General features: G+C 40.2%; 1 protein-coding gene across 2 annotated transcripts in view; it reads left to right on the forward strand.

The window, feature by feature from the left end:
• Window positions 1–15,018, forward strand: part of PAX3 (paired box 3) — a 90,607-nt gene that overhangs the window by 51,780 nt on the left and 23,809 nt on the right. For both annotated transcript variants that reach the window (XM_008145109.3, XM_008145111.3), the window contains exon 5: window positions 8,805–9,010. In XM_008145109.3, the coding sequence (XP_008143331.1) occupies window positions 8,805–9,010 (206 nt within the window). The remainder of the gene's footprint in view (window positions 1–8,804; window positions 9,011–15,018) is intronic.

The raw sequence follows: 15,018 nt of genomic DNA on the forward strand, positions 1-15,018 counted from the left end.
TGAGGGGAGAAAGTTCTTATCATGGGAGACTATTCTTAGAAAGCCGTTAGCTGATTAATTAGTGAGCTAATCAGTTTCCCTAATTGAATAGCAACACATTTTCTTGGGGTTTTCCTCTCTTTTTCTCTTTGAAATGCTCTGGTGGCGGTTACCATGGAGTTTAAAGAAGCTCTTTCGAAAAACCTGCACGTAGAAATTATTTGCAGGGCTGGGGTAAGGAAGAGGGACTTCAGCGTTACTCCAGGAGAGAGAGAGTCACAGGGTAAAAGGGATCCTTGTTGCAAAGGAAGCCTCCACATAAAGGGTTTGGGAGGCCGCTGGGTTAATGTGGGTCAGTGTCAGGGTCCCAGAGCCAGTACCATTCCCCCTTCGCTGTGAAAGCTTCGGAAGGAGGTGCTGGCACAGGGTTTGCTTGGGATTCTGTGGCTCCTTAAAACCTTGCTGTGTCAGGGGAAAGTGAAGGGGCACCGATGGTTTTTCGGTAAACAGACCAGTGAATGCTGCTACAAAAAATAATCACTCGCAGAGCTGCCGTGGAGGACGAAGGAGAAATACGTGTTTTTGTTGTTGTTGTTGTTGTTTTGTTTATTTATTTTTACTTTTAGCTTTGTTGTTACAAGAGGAGGCCTGTTAAGTGACAGATAGTAAGGCGATGGCTGTTAGAGAAAGGCTTCCAATACAACGTGGATAGAAATCCCGCTCCCACCTCCAGGTCTGTTATTGGAACCTCAGGATTCGGGGGTGTTGGGGGCCTGGGAGGCGGCCTGGGGTCCTGCCCGCCTCCGCTTGGCCGCGCTGATCTGAAATAAACACCAGCGGTCCACGTGGTGCGTTTCAATCGCTCCCGGGCCCGGAGCGCCGGGCGGGCGGGCCTCGGCGGGCTGGCCCTGCGGCCCGGCATATTCATAACCAATCTGTACTCCCTCCCAGGGCAGCAGGCACTCGGGGAGTTGTTGAGTGTCAGGGTTTATTTGTGCTATTTTGATTAGCACCAACCTGGCAGGAGCTTATTTTCCTTCTAATGACCCCGTGCTGCGAGAAGGCGGTTTCCGAGGGAAGGGCTTGGGTCGAGGGGAGGGGAATAGCGTTACATGTCTCCAGCCCCCAATGGGGACTGCTGGGCAGGGACCGGAGTCCGTCACTGGCTGGAGGGCCTTCGTTCGGCTTAGTGTTCTTAAAAGCACCTTTCGGGAGAAAGCCCAGAATTTCCTTGCCACACATTCTCTTCCCCCTCCCCCCTTTATGGCATTTGCTAAAGATGGTTGTGCAATCACATTTTCATAAGCAAATGCAGGGGCAATAAAAACAAAACCAGACCCTCCAACCCCAGAAGGACCACTGATGCGGTTATAATTCATCTTTCCTACTTTATCAACTAACAGAATAACGATCACTGAAATCCGAGTTCTGGGCTAGGAATTCTGGGACGTTCAGTTGATTACTTGATAGATTGTTCCGCTGCACAGTCTCCCTCATCTACCTGAGGATTTGGTTGTAGCCCTTGGGCTTGTTCCTGTCAGCGTGTATCTCTTTTTCTGTTCTCGACATATATACAACTCTAAGCCACAGAGAAACAGTGTCACCGGTCACTTCTCAGCCTGTAAATTAGTGTGGAAGAGAAGCTTCCAGGTGCTGAAGTCTCTCAACTGGATTGGATTAACCCCTACTGTGCATCCATTTCAACCCACCCCCCTCCTCTGGAAAAAAACCCCCACAAAAAAAACCAACCAACCTCCCTTTTCTCATCCGCCCCGGCTTTCTTTGTGTCTGCTGCTCCCTGCCAGGCAGGTGTCAGAGCTCTGAATGAGGGTAAATGCCCCGTTGATGGATTCCACAGATGGAGCGTGGAAATCGGGAGAATAGGCTTCAGCCACAGGCCATTTCTTGGGATCCAACAAAAGCCTCCAAATAAGTCAACAAAAATCCCAAAGATCACAAAGGGAAAATGTCATTTGTCATTTACTCGGGGCCTGTGAGGGAATATCAGCCTTGCCTCACTCCTCCTGGCTTGCACCCGAGTAAACACGGGAGAGGTCATTCACGTCTCTCTCCGTGTAAATGGGCCACTTCAGAGCAGAACACAGTTAGCTGTCCCATTGTCCCCTGTGTGTGGATCTGTGCAACTCACAAACACAGGAGACCTCCTGCAATTAGCCACGTAGGTGCCTCAAACTTCGAGATGACCTATGCCTGTGATTTACCTTTAAACTCAGACTCAGGGTGAAACGACCTCAGGGACCTCTCAGGAACGATTTTTATTGTTTATTTTTATTTTTAAATCAGTGGAACACAGCTTTGAGTACAAATGCTGACAGGTTTAGCTTGGAAAGAGGAGGACAGAGGAAAAAGACCACTGATCTGCTCCGAGGCCGTCTTAGAGGAGTAAATGACGGATGACTAAGGAAGTTCAGCCTGGACGCCCCGCAGAGAGACCCCCCCACCTCCTCCGTGTCTGTAAATCGCATTGTATTATATCTGGGGCAAGCACAGAGTTTAAATGGTTGTCATGTTTTGATTCTTTAATTATTCAAATGAAAGGTCTTGCTGGGAAGAAAGACAATGTGCCAGATTCATGCTTGTGAATTATTTTGTTTCTCCATTTTTGGCCTGTCTCCCATCTCTGAATGATATTGGTCTGGAAACCAATAATTACAGAATTCCACGTGACTAAATCCCTATAAAACGGAGGTAAGATCTCATGTATAACAGCGTTAACTAGGATGAACACTTCCGGAGGCTACGGAAGAGGTCACCAAGGGTTAAGGGACATAGACATACTCTCTAATTCTGTAATTCCTTCTTTAATTAAACTTCATGGTTGGTTCCGCTGGTGGTAATACTCTGCCTTCTCCTCCCAGTTTGATTTGTTTCCGAAGGGAGAATTTGTAATTCTGTGGGGGTATCGTGGTTGCCTATGCTTGTTTTCCGCCCCCCCTCCCACCTTTTAAACTGACAATGTTTATTTTCCCAAGGTTATCCCTGGGAGTTAATGTGAAGTCATTGGGAAAACTAAAGATGTGGCTCCTAAGATCTAAAATTAGCCTGCGCTAGAAGAAATGAAATTGCTTACAGAGCAGAGAAACACTCAGGCACCTGGTGGGAGTTGCCATTTCCCTGTCATCACTCCGGGGTTCCTGCTGAATAAGTTGTGAATATTCAACAGATCTCAAGTGATGTATTCCTTCACTTTTATCTAAAACGAATTTGAAAGATGGATGTAAATACCCTAAACACTGACTGTACACTTTAAAGTTTTGAAATTACATTATGGCGACAAGGGAGAGAGGAGTGAATAGATGGAGCCAGGGTATTTTTAAGGCAGTGAAATTGCTTTGTACCCAACTGTAAATACCATTATAAATTAGTTAAAATCCACACAACTGTCCAACAAAAAGAGGGAATCCGGGTGTAAACTATGGACTTTAGTTGATAATGTATAAATATTGGTGTATCAAGGGTAATAAAAGTACCACATTAATGCAAGAAGGTGATAATAAGGGAAAGAATGGGAGAGGGAGAGAAGAAAGGAGGAATATTCAAACTTTGTACTTTTTGCTCATTTTTTTAAAACCTGAAACTACTGTAAAAATGTTATATTATTCAAAACACGTATGAGGTTCTTTACAACTCTTGATATCCTTTCACTAAGATGTCTCTAATACAGAGAGAGAGAGAGAGAGAGAGAGAGAGAGAGAGAGAGAGAGAGAGAGAGAGAGAGAGAGAGAGAGAGAGAGAAGACTTTAATAAAGTACAAAATGAGTGATCAATTCAACTGTTTGTGAACAATAGTATGTGATTGCCCCTAGATCTTAAGACCTTATTGATTTTTATTAGAGACTGCTAATGGTCAGATGGACTACTTTGATTTCTTAAATTCATTAATTATCTTGGCAAATGAATTCATCTCTTAGCACTTTATTGTTGTTTAGTAAGTATTTCTTGGATATATGGAGTTCCATAAGTGTTTGTTGAATTCAATTAGAAGAACTGCTTGATTTAGTATATAATACTGATCAAACTTGTATATCTATATATGTCATTTGATTCTAGGAAGTTTTTAGAATAATGATGGCACCTAGCTAAATGATTTACATTGGAATTCCTGTTTTGGTTTGTTTCTGGTATTTCTCTTCAAAAGGACTGTGTGTGTGTGTGTGTGTGTGTGTGTGTGTGTTAAAGAAAATCCACACCTGTTTAGGACACAACAGGTTGAAAGGAGAAAGAGGATATGTTCTATGAAATCCCCTAGACCTGGATTAAATCTTAACTTCCCTTACTATGTGACCTGAATAACTTCTTGGAGTCTCAGTTTCCTTTTCCTGTACAATAGGGTAAGCATTTACTTCACAGGGTTTTTGTTTAGTTAACCTGGGGAAGAGAGAGAAATTGTCATCCCCTAGGTATGGTTTGCTTCAGGTTCACTGGTGGCAGAGTTGAATTAATGTATAAATCAGAGAATGGATTACGAGGGGATTTTGGTAACAGTCAAAATGTTCAAAGTCTGATAACAATATGGATTGCAGTTTGCAATTTAAAGCAATAAAATTTCCACTCAAAAGGCCTTATATTATATATTGATATGGATTTTCTAATGAGAACTTCTCTGGAATTTGAAATTAGGGGACTAATATTTCTATTTAATGGATAATAAAGCAAACTATGTGAGGACATGTGTAGAATATGATTAAGCAACATAAATGTAATGAAAAATCTCCCCTTAATATTAAGGGTGGACAGTAGAAATAGTCTCAAGAGATTATATTACTGAAGATATTATATTTAATTTAGTTGCCAGATCCTATCACTTTATTACTTACTCAGATAACTGTCTTTAAAAAATATTTCTTTATTGATTTCAGAGAGGAAGGGAGAGAGAAATAGAAACATCGATGATGAGAGAGAATCATTGATTGGCTGCCTCCTGCACGTCCCCTTCTGGGGATTGAGCCCACAACCCGGGCATGTGCCCTTGACCAGAATCAAACCTAGGACCCTTCAGTCTGCAGGCTGATGCTCTATCCACTGAGCCAAACCAGCTAGGACCAGATAATTGTCTTGATAATGCTTCTTGCAATTTCCATGTAATAGCATTAGATATTCTGTACAGAAAAAAAAATTAAATAAAAAATATATAATTTATTTCTGTTGAGCTATCTTTGGTCAATATTTAGCAAGATAGGTTACTTTTTATATAGTTTCTAATTTTTCTAATATCGAGTAAAATTGAATATGTGAAATAGATGAACTTCAATGGAATGATTTCTTTTGTGCTATTAAATGGGATTTAAGTTTTAAGTTTGTTTTTGGTCAAAACTGGATGATTCAAATTCAGGGTATTATGGATCTTGTCCCTGGGAGTATGTGTAAATAAGGAATTTTACTTTTATTGAGTGATGTAAGGAATTGTATTATTTTAATCTTTAGAAATAGCTAGTATTTCTTAGCTGGTAGATTAATCTTGGTTTGCTGACTTAACATATTTTAAAGCCCACATCCTTTTGGGGTTTACAGATAGGGAAAAGTTAGAATTAACTTGCAAAATTGTGGCTTTGTATTGCCAAAAACAACCAGTTGGTTCAGATAATTTCCACCAGAAAAATCAGGAAAATTATTTCCACTGTATCTTTTGAAATGATGCGGTGTGGGGGCTTTCCTAGTTAAATGCAACTTTTGGATTGCTTTTGAGTAAGCAGCCTAGAAAGAAAAGGAGTAATTAGTTAGCTCATTAAAGAAAATTTTATTTTTGGTGGTGTAGGCTGTCCTATTAAACTCTTAGATAGTCTGAATCATTTTAATCACCCGCTGTTGGTGGTTCTTCATCTTTTTAAATCACAATCCTTTTTTTTTTTTTAAAGATACTAATTCCTCCAGAAAAATGTAGCTATGCAAATACTTATGAGGATTTCCAAATAATTTTAGAGGATTCACAGACTCCTCAAAGCTCATATAAAAAGATGTTGGGAGACTCATATAAGTGGAATATCCATCTAAGAATATAAGGGTGGCAGAGAAATCAGTGTTAGCTCAAAACTTAACCCTTACCTGGCACATTTATTTATTCAATCTGTACTTATTGAGCACCTACTGTGTTCCCAGGCTTCCTGCAGTGAACAAGGTAGAGATGAGCCTTGAGCTCCCAGAGTTTGTATTCTGGAGGATGTTGATTGTGAAGGTGGAAGAGTGGTCTTGACCCTCAGAATGAGCTCTTGCTGGCACTAAGCAGCTCCGTTTTCTTCAGGAACCAGAGTCGATTTTGATTAATTGACCTGACAGTGCATGGCACATCATATTTACTTGGGAGGATTTAATAGCCCCCGAGACTCCCAAAGGAAACACGAAAATTTCCACATACTATTATCCTAATGGGGTCACAGTAAGAGCAAGTACAAGCAAAGACATAAGGTTCTCACAGGTGGAGGAAGCTTTTGGTCCGTCACTAAATGCTGTTGAGTTTTCACCTGCTTTCACATGGAAAAGGAAAGTCAGGACATTCTCACCCAGAGCATAAAAGGAAAACATTTTATGGAAATTTATTGTCCTCTGGGGGACATAAGTAGTTTGTTTCTTGAGGGCGCATATTATTTATAATTTAAAAATATGTATGTGGAAGCAATTTTTGTTTTTGTAAATTGTGGCAGGCAATATTTTCTGTATTTGGGAATTTTGAGAGGGAAGAGAATGATTAATCTAGAATATTCTATAAAGGTGGTTCTCAAAATGTCATCTAAGATCAGTCAAATTAGCATAAATCCCCTGGAAGTATGTTAGAAATGCAAATTCTCAGAGCCCACCCCAGACCTACAGATCAGAAACTGTGGAAAGGGACAGCAATCTGTGCTAACCAGTCCTTCAGATGACTGTGATGCTCTGAAAGTCTGAGAAACACTTCTCTACAATTAGGCACCAGTTATCGCTCTTTTAACTTGGCTCATATTTATCAAACATATACACATGCAAGTTGTATTGGGAGCTTTGGAAGTGTACAATGCAATGCATGGCATATTTCTTTGGATGTTAATACTCTTAAAATATCCCCATATTTTAGGAAAATCTGTTTTCTTTTTTAAAGTTAATCCTAAAATAATGAGTTTATATGAAGTTAGACCATTTTCTATTAAATTAGATAACAATTGAAAAACCAAGCGCAATGTCTAACAGTAGATGCTGTATATGCTATAGTTCTATTTTGCTTTTATGCACAAGCATTTACTCTTTAAAATTTGTCATGTGTATTAATTCACTCTCTTAATTTCAGTGTTTGAATAAGAATAAAATGAAAAAGTAATAATTATTAGAAAACTTAAAATTATATTTATGGGTTATTTTGGATATGCACCTTTTTGAGCAGGATACAATTTATCCTAAAGTAGAATGAAAGTTTAGATTTCCGTAGGGCAGAGCTAAGTCTGAGCTGAAGACAAAAGAGAAGGACATAGGAGACATTATATTTCACATTGCTTCTCACACCACCTGCATTTCCCCAGGTCCTACCTGACTGAGGGTGCAAATGCCTTACCCTGCCATTGACATTAATTATCTGCAATTTTCTGGCTTTCCTTCCTCATTTGCCAAGAGCACACATCAATCCCTTCCCCGGAGGAACCCCCCAGTTATTCGGGGAGTTTTCAGAGCACATTTGGATGTGCTCTGGAGCAAGGGTGCTCCGGTTCCCGTACTATACTAAGTGTCTATTGCCTGACAGCCTCTGACAGCCCTCTGCCATTGCCCAAAGTCCAGGGCCTCTGGGTCAGGGCTGCTCTCCTGCCCAGAGCCCTGTGTCTGGTGCAACCTCAAACCTCAGAAGCTTCATAGGCCAACAGGTGCTCTGTCACAGCTCACAGACACCACATTGTATCATTAATGGAATTCCTATCTAATTTCCCAGCACCTTCTCCCCTTTCCTAGCACCTTCTCCCCTTTCCTAGAACCCACACACAAATTTGGAAGGTCTCCTTCCCAGGCAAATTCAAGCTTTGGTGGGGTGGGGAGGAGGCCATAGCAGGGCTGGCTTTAGGACCTGACCTGTGCAGCTGCCCTAGGCCCCGCCTTCAGAAGGGCCCTGTGTTTGGTTTCATGCTCTGTTGTTGCTATCTTGAATGCTGGGTCCCGCATTTTCATTCTGCACTGAGTTCCTCAAATGAGGCAGCAGTCCTGGGCAGCCACCCACCATTCAGAGGCCCAGACTCTGAGCTTCAGTTAAGGGACAGTTTACTAGATGATGCCTGCTTCTTCCTGAATTTATTCTTCAGATTTGTAGTCACAGTTTCTAAATCCTCCTTAAAGCAGTTCCCAGTGGCAATGAGATATTTAAACGTGATTTTTCTTAGAGGAGAGGCGGAGCCTGTACATTTATAGGAATCCTGCAATAGTTTACTATTCTTGCCTTTTTAGATACTAAGTTGATTATTTATTTAAAATAACAGAGTTCCTGTTGCAAACATTGCTGAAGTTTATCAGGAACTAAATTAAATGTGACTCATTCATTAGACATAAATTAAGTGACCCATTAAATGCTAAGGATGAAGGTCATAAAAAATGGAATAAGTCCTGTCCCTGTTTTCTAAGAGCTCATAATGGACCTTGAATGACAGAAGCAGATTGCCATTCTTTCTACCTGGGGGGCTTGAAGAGAGGGTAGTGGAAGAGATTAAATGCCATTTAATAATATAATACCTCAAGGAGGGGCTTGGTGTCCATGAACGACATTGGGAATGTATCTTAGGAACTGAATCATTATGGCTTGTGCAGACTTGAATTATGATTCACATTTTATCATTTTTTTCCCCTCCTGTGCTCTTTCTTAGCCTCGGCACCCCAGTCGGATGAAGGCTCAGACATTGACTCTGAACCCGATTTGCCACTAAAGAGGAAACAGCGCAGGAGCCGAACCACCTTCACAGCAGAACAGCTGGAAGAATTGGAGCGTGCCTTTGAGAGAACCCACTACCCTGATATTTACACCAGGGAGGAGCTGGCACAGAGGGCAAAGCTCACCGAGGCCCGAGTGCAGGTACTGCCATCGCCATGCCCTCGTCCTGCTTCAATCCAGGCAGGAAACAAAAAAGGGTCTTTTCTCCTTTTAAAGCAGATTTTAAATCAGGGAAATAGATATATTAGCAATAGCAGTTTGTGAATTGTAGCCTAGAGCACTATCAAGTTCCCTCCTTTCTCTCTAATGACTTTTCTTCATAGTTTGCCTTATGATAACAGCATCATGACCTCTTTTTTCTTTTTATTTGAATTTGCCTGATTCACCCTTCCTCCCCTCCCCATCTCTTTTGTTTTAGGTATGTCTATTTAGCAGGATTTTAGAAAAAAAAATTCTTAATAGGTAGGTGAGTCCAACTAAATTTGTGATGGATACACTTGACTTCTTTTCTGTTGTATTGTTTTGATACAATTATTTTACAGATCGCATTTTAAAATCTGATCTATTGAATTTGCTTCCTTTGAATTCTTAGTGTTTTTTTTTGTATTTATGAAAATGTGCATTTTTCTTTTAGAATTTGATTATTATTAATAGGAGAGTATGATTGTATCAGCGAAAACACACAGAAGTATGTCAGTTCATGTTTCACACATCATTTCAGGAATCTTAATTATGTACCAGTCATTATCTGGACTTTGGGGGTGGTACACAGATAATAGCAGAACAATTTGAGTGTTGTTTTTTTTTCCTGTGCCAAGTACTGTTCTAAGTGTTTTATATGAATCAACCCATTTACTCATCATTACAACCCTAGATTGGTACTCTTATTATCCCTAAGTTATACATTTGTAGTGGTAGGCATTTGGATTCCATATGCTTCATCTCCACGTCCTTTCAATTATGATGACATGCAAAGGTATATAAGGTAAAATCCCTTCCTTTAAGGGTTTTATTGTCATCTCAAGTATCTATATTATCCCAAGAACAGTTTGAATTATGTTTTGAACTCTTAGATGTACAGTTGACCCTTGAACAACATGGGAGTTAGTGACGCTGACCCATGAGTAGTCGAAAATCTGTATATAACTCTTGACTCCTGAAAAAATTAGTTGTCCCTCAATATCCATGGAGCATTGGTTCCAAAACACTCCACAGATACCCAAATCCAAGGATACTCAAGTCCAACACATCTGAGGACTCCCAACTGCGGATCAAAAACACTACAGGCATTTACTGAAAAAAATCTGCCTCTAAGTGGACCCATGCAGTTCAAACCTGTGTTGTTCAAGAGTCAGCTATACCCTTAACCCTCTGGAAAAGGCTTCTTTGATGTAATATGTTTCTACTGAGTGATAGAATAATGTTTTCACCACTCATTAGTGATGAACTTTCCCCTCATGGTAGTAAAGCACCATTTGAAAGATTACAAATGTCTTAGGGTATCCTGGAACTCTTTACTATCCCAGAAGTTAAGTTATCTTATTTGGAAATGTTGTGTATTCCCAGATACTTAACTTTCATAGTCAAAGTGAGTCTGGGAACTCAGCAGTGAACTAGTCAGCTGATATGGTCTCGAGTGATCAGTACTTCCTCATATGTACCTAATTCCCTCTGCTGTTACAGAATTTTACAGCAGTAACCTCTTCTAGGCTCAGAGCCTAGTCAGAGGGATTGTCTTATTCAGTTTGACTTTTCATATGATCATCATTGTGCTAAAAAAGTCGAGGAATGCTGAGGTGAATTAAGACAAGTCTTTTAAGGAGCTACAACCTAATATGGATAATAAAGTAAACATACAAATAATTTTAAAAGTAAAGCAGATGCAATTAGTATCATAAGAGACAAAATGCAATGGGAGCTGAGAAGAGGAAAAGATGAGATATTGTTGGAGCAAACAAGAGAGGCTCATGGAGAAGGGAGATTTAAGATGGACTTTTGAGGCGATAGTTATTCATTGGACAGGGCAGGTGGGGATAGCATACTAGTAAGAGGGAGTAATATGAGCAAAAAGCACAGAGAGTTGGAAGCCCCTGAGTTATATACAGGCGATCTTTCATTTTCACTCATGTTGGGGGAACAGAGAATAGTTCATTTTGATTGGAGGGTACGGAGTGGTCAGTGGCAGGAAGGAATATGGCTGGAAATCTATTCTGAGGACATCTTGTGGAAGGCCTGGGTTTCAGGCTAGGACACTCACACTTAATGTGATAGGTGGGGAGTCTGTGGGTATGAAACCATCAGTGGCAGTGTGAATGGAAAGGGAAGGATGGTGATGAAAGGTACTTAGAACTGAAATGTAGGGAACTGATTGTGATAGTGGAGGTGGGGGGAATGAAGGTAAGAGTCACAGATACACCAGATGTATAGTGTAGATTCCAGTTGGTACTATTCAATCCCTCTACCTGTTACACTGGGATACAGAATTGCTTCCCAGAATTGACCACACATCATGGTAATATCTATACCTAAGTATTATATCATTATTTAATAATATATGATATACCTAATATTACATGTACTAATGCCACAATTACTATATATATCAAATAGGTTTTGCTTTTAGTTCTAGGATTAAATAGTTAATACTAGAATTACCCAGTTTAAATGTGAAGGTCAGTTCATTCAGTCTCTGTTCTTTCAGCAACCTTTATTGAGTGCCCACTGTATTCCAGGATTTGGTCTCCATACTCCATGGCTGGCCAAGCCCACATGCTGGGTCTGTCCTTAAGATAACTCAGACTCAAACAATAAATATTGATTTTTAAAGAAATCAAACAAAGAGAGTGATGGAAAACTGAAAAGCGCATTCAGCGTTGCTCTATTGCATTCTTGCCTTTGCCAAAGACGAGGATGGGGGACAGAATCAATCTCAAGCCCATGCGGCTTGGACAGAGCCTGGTGTTTGCATCTGGCTCAGTGAATGTCAGAGAATAAGAATGGCCCATTAACTTCCAGAGGACATGGGATCAAACCAATAAACAGTGGTTCATATTTTTCTATACAGTGACCTCTTCTCCGAAGCAGGGCCCTCATTAACTTAACAGCTGTCCTAATGTGGCTTTAACCCGGTGACTCTTTACATTCCTTATGGCTTCATTAGTTCCCTTGAGACACATCCCGTCCTGCACCACAGCTATGATCTACGGCCTAACAAATTCCCTACAACACCCGGCATATGGATCTTACTTAACCCAGCAGGAAAAAGAAGGGAGTAGTTAATCACTGATTAAAATGCCAGAACAAAATCCTGTAGTTTTTAGAAGGATCTGGGAAAGCAGTAGCAAAGTCAACTCAGTTTGAGTGATAGCCAGAAAGTGAGTTAGTTTAATTTGGGGCACCTGGGAAAACCAAACACCAAACCAAAAAGAAAAAAAAAAAAAGAAAAAAACAAAAACACACACAATAAAAAACCTAAAACCCGAACACTTCCTATTCCATTTATTTTCCTGAGGAAAAATATTTCTAACTTAAGCCTTTGTCAGAATTTCATAAAAAATTTGTTTGGGCAGTAGCTACATTGTATTTATCATAGTCAAGTCTGAGTACACAATCTAAGAATTGTACACCAAAGATTAATTTGCCTAATTTACTTCCTGGGTAGCTGTTAGTTTGGAAATAATAGAAAGCATTAACGTTTTGTGGGGAAGTATGTTGTGCAAATATTTATGATGTGCAAAAGTTTTAGTAAATATTTCATCTGAGAACTCCATGAAGCAGGCAGGCATCATCCTTTACCACCAAGATAATAGCAGACAGGAAAGGAAGCTGCTTGTAGAAATAGCACTTAACAAGGAGTCAGAAGATGTGGGTTTTGGTCTCAGCTTGTCAAATGCATTTTGTTGAACAAGTCACTTAATTCTGCTATAATCCAGGTGTGCCTCAGCTGTTTTTATGTATGTATGTATGTATGTATGTATGTATGTATGTATGTATTTATGTTTTGAAATTTGGAGTAGGTTAGTCTGGGTCTGTGGACGACCAGGAAAATCTTGGATGATTTTTGGAGACTTGAGATTTGTACACAAAATGTTGTGCCTTTGCTTCTCCTTGTCCCCTTCCCCTCCCGCCCCACCTGCCGTGTGTGTGTGTGTGTGTGTGTGTGTGTGTGTGTGTGTGTGTGTGTGTAGAGGGCATTAACTAGGGAGAGGGATTCTGGCTTTTATCATATTCTCAAATACCACCTCCTACTGTTCCATTCCCCAATTAAGAACTATTCGGATGCATGATCTCTTAGGACCCTGCTAGCATCAGTAATTTGGGATTCTCAAGGAAGCCCAATGGTGATTTAACACCATCTAACAGATCCGAATAGTTTAGAAGTTAAGATACGTATGGAATAGTTGACTCTAAACTCCATAATAAAGCAAAAATATGGTCATCCTGCAATTTGCTGTAGGAGCTCACTCTTGGAATGTATAAAGATGCAGTTTAGTACGCTTTCCTGCGTGTCTGTGGTCCTCTGGACGCTCATGGAGCATGGGGTTTCTCCCTCAGCCCCTGCTCACCCTCTCCCTGACCTGCGGGCCATACAGTGGTCAAAGCTAGATGGCTGAAATGATAGGGGCTGGGAGGGTGTGGTCTCGAAAGGGAGAGGGGTGGAGTGAATGAGAAGGTCCAGGGAATGAGCAGTTTGTCCTGAATTCACTTACTTGGGAAGTCCTATATTTGGCATTGTAGCATTAGACATCACCAAATCCAATGTTTAATCAAGTTTTTTATAATCTTGTTATAAATTCTTTTTCTAAGGATTACATATTACATTCTTTTCCTTCCACATTTTTCTAAATTGCATGTGAAATAATCCATCTGGAATAATGTAAGTTAGATTGCCTTTTGAGGTCCACACCAAAAACGTGAAGGAGTAATTTATGGATGGGCAAAATTAGGCTTACACCCTGGGACAATTAGCACTAATCCATGAAACTTGGAAACAAATTTGACCTACATCTCCATTCAAGCCCAACTGGCTTTCAAAGATTTGAGGTGTTATTTGGACACTTTTCTGTTTGCTCATGAGCATAAAAAGCTTTGGCTGTAGACCACGGAGTTAAGGAAACAAAGCAAGGCTTTAATTCTTGGGTTTCTTAGAGGTGGCAATGAGACATTTTTACTTATTAGCTAACATTTATTGAACACTTACTATCTCTTAGGAATTCTTTTAAGGTCTTTGATGGCAATGTTTCATCTACGTATCACAGTAGTCTTATAAAATAGTTTTTTATTTCTCCCATTTAGCAGATTAGAGAAGAGTCTCACAGACATTAAACAAATTGTTCAAGGTCACAGAGGTAGTAAGTCAGGGAGCTGCAAGTCAACTTTTGCATGGTTTGTGTTGCACCCATGTGAATAAAAAGTATTACTATAGCTTTTAAAGTACTAAGTTCTCCCCAACTTACATGGTTGAGGGTCTGAACAAATTGGTTATTTATATTACTCATCAAGAGAAAAATTTATGAAAATCTTTTTCTTCTTTTGTAATTCATTATCTCCCTCCCTCCGCCCCCTGCGCCCGCCACAGTTACCATGATGTTATGGAGACCTTCCGGTCAATTTAAATTTTGCTTCAAAAAATCATTGGACCTTGTATTACTTCAGACATGGCTATAAAGATGATTTCCAAAAGGCATGCATAGAGCTTTGTGGAAGGGCGCTGTAGAGAGACAGACAAGTAGGGAGAGATCCAGGCGCCAGATGAAAATGAACCAAGCTTCAGGTCATCAAATGAAGTAAGAACTTCAAGGGGATGTCTTTCAGTTAAAGATGGGGTGATAACAGTCCCCCAGGACAATTGTGTTGGCTGGTTTGGGTATTTAAAATGAGGGTTATTTCAAGGGCAACTTTTTCTTTCTGTTAAAAATATGTCTATTAAAGATATGTCTTTTATGAGTTTCAAAGTATAAAGAAGGCAAAGACCACTTCCCAATTTGCAACTTCAGTACATTTTTTCCTTTGATGATTCTTTTGGCAGACAGCTGGTTCTAGGAGAGGCAGAAGGCTAGGAATGGCAAGATGATGACAAATTTGGTTGAGTGGCCAGAGTTAGGCCAGTCCTCAGTAAGCCCTGCTTCATTCAGGACTAGCCCTCTGGA

Source organism: Eptesicus fuscus, chromosome 11 (assembly GCF_027574615.1).
Source record: "Eptesicus fuscus isolate TK198812 chromosome 11, DD_ASM_mEF_20220401, whole genome shotgun sequence".
Lineage (NCBI taxonomy): Eukaryota > Metazoa > Chordata > Mammalia > Chiroptera > Vespertilionidae > Eptesicus > Eptesicus fuscus.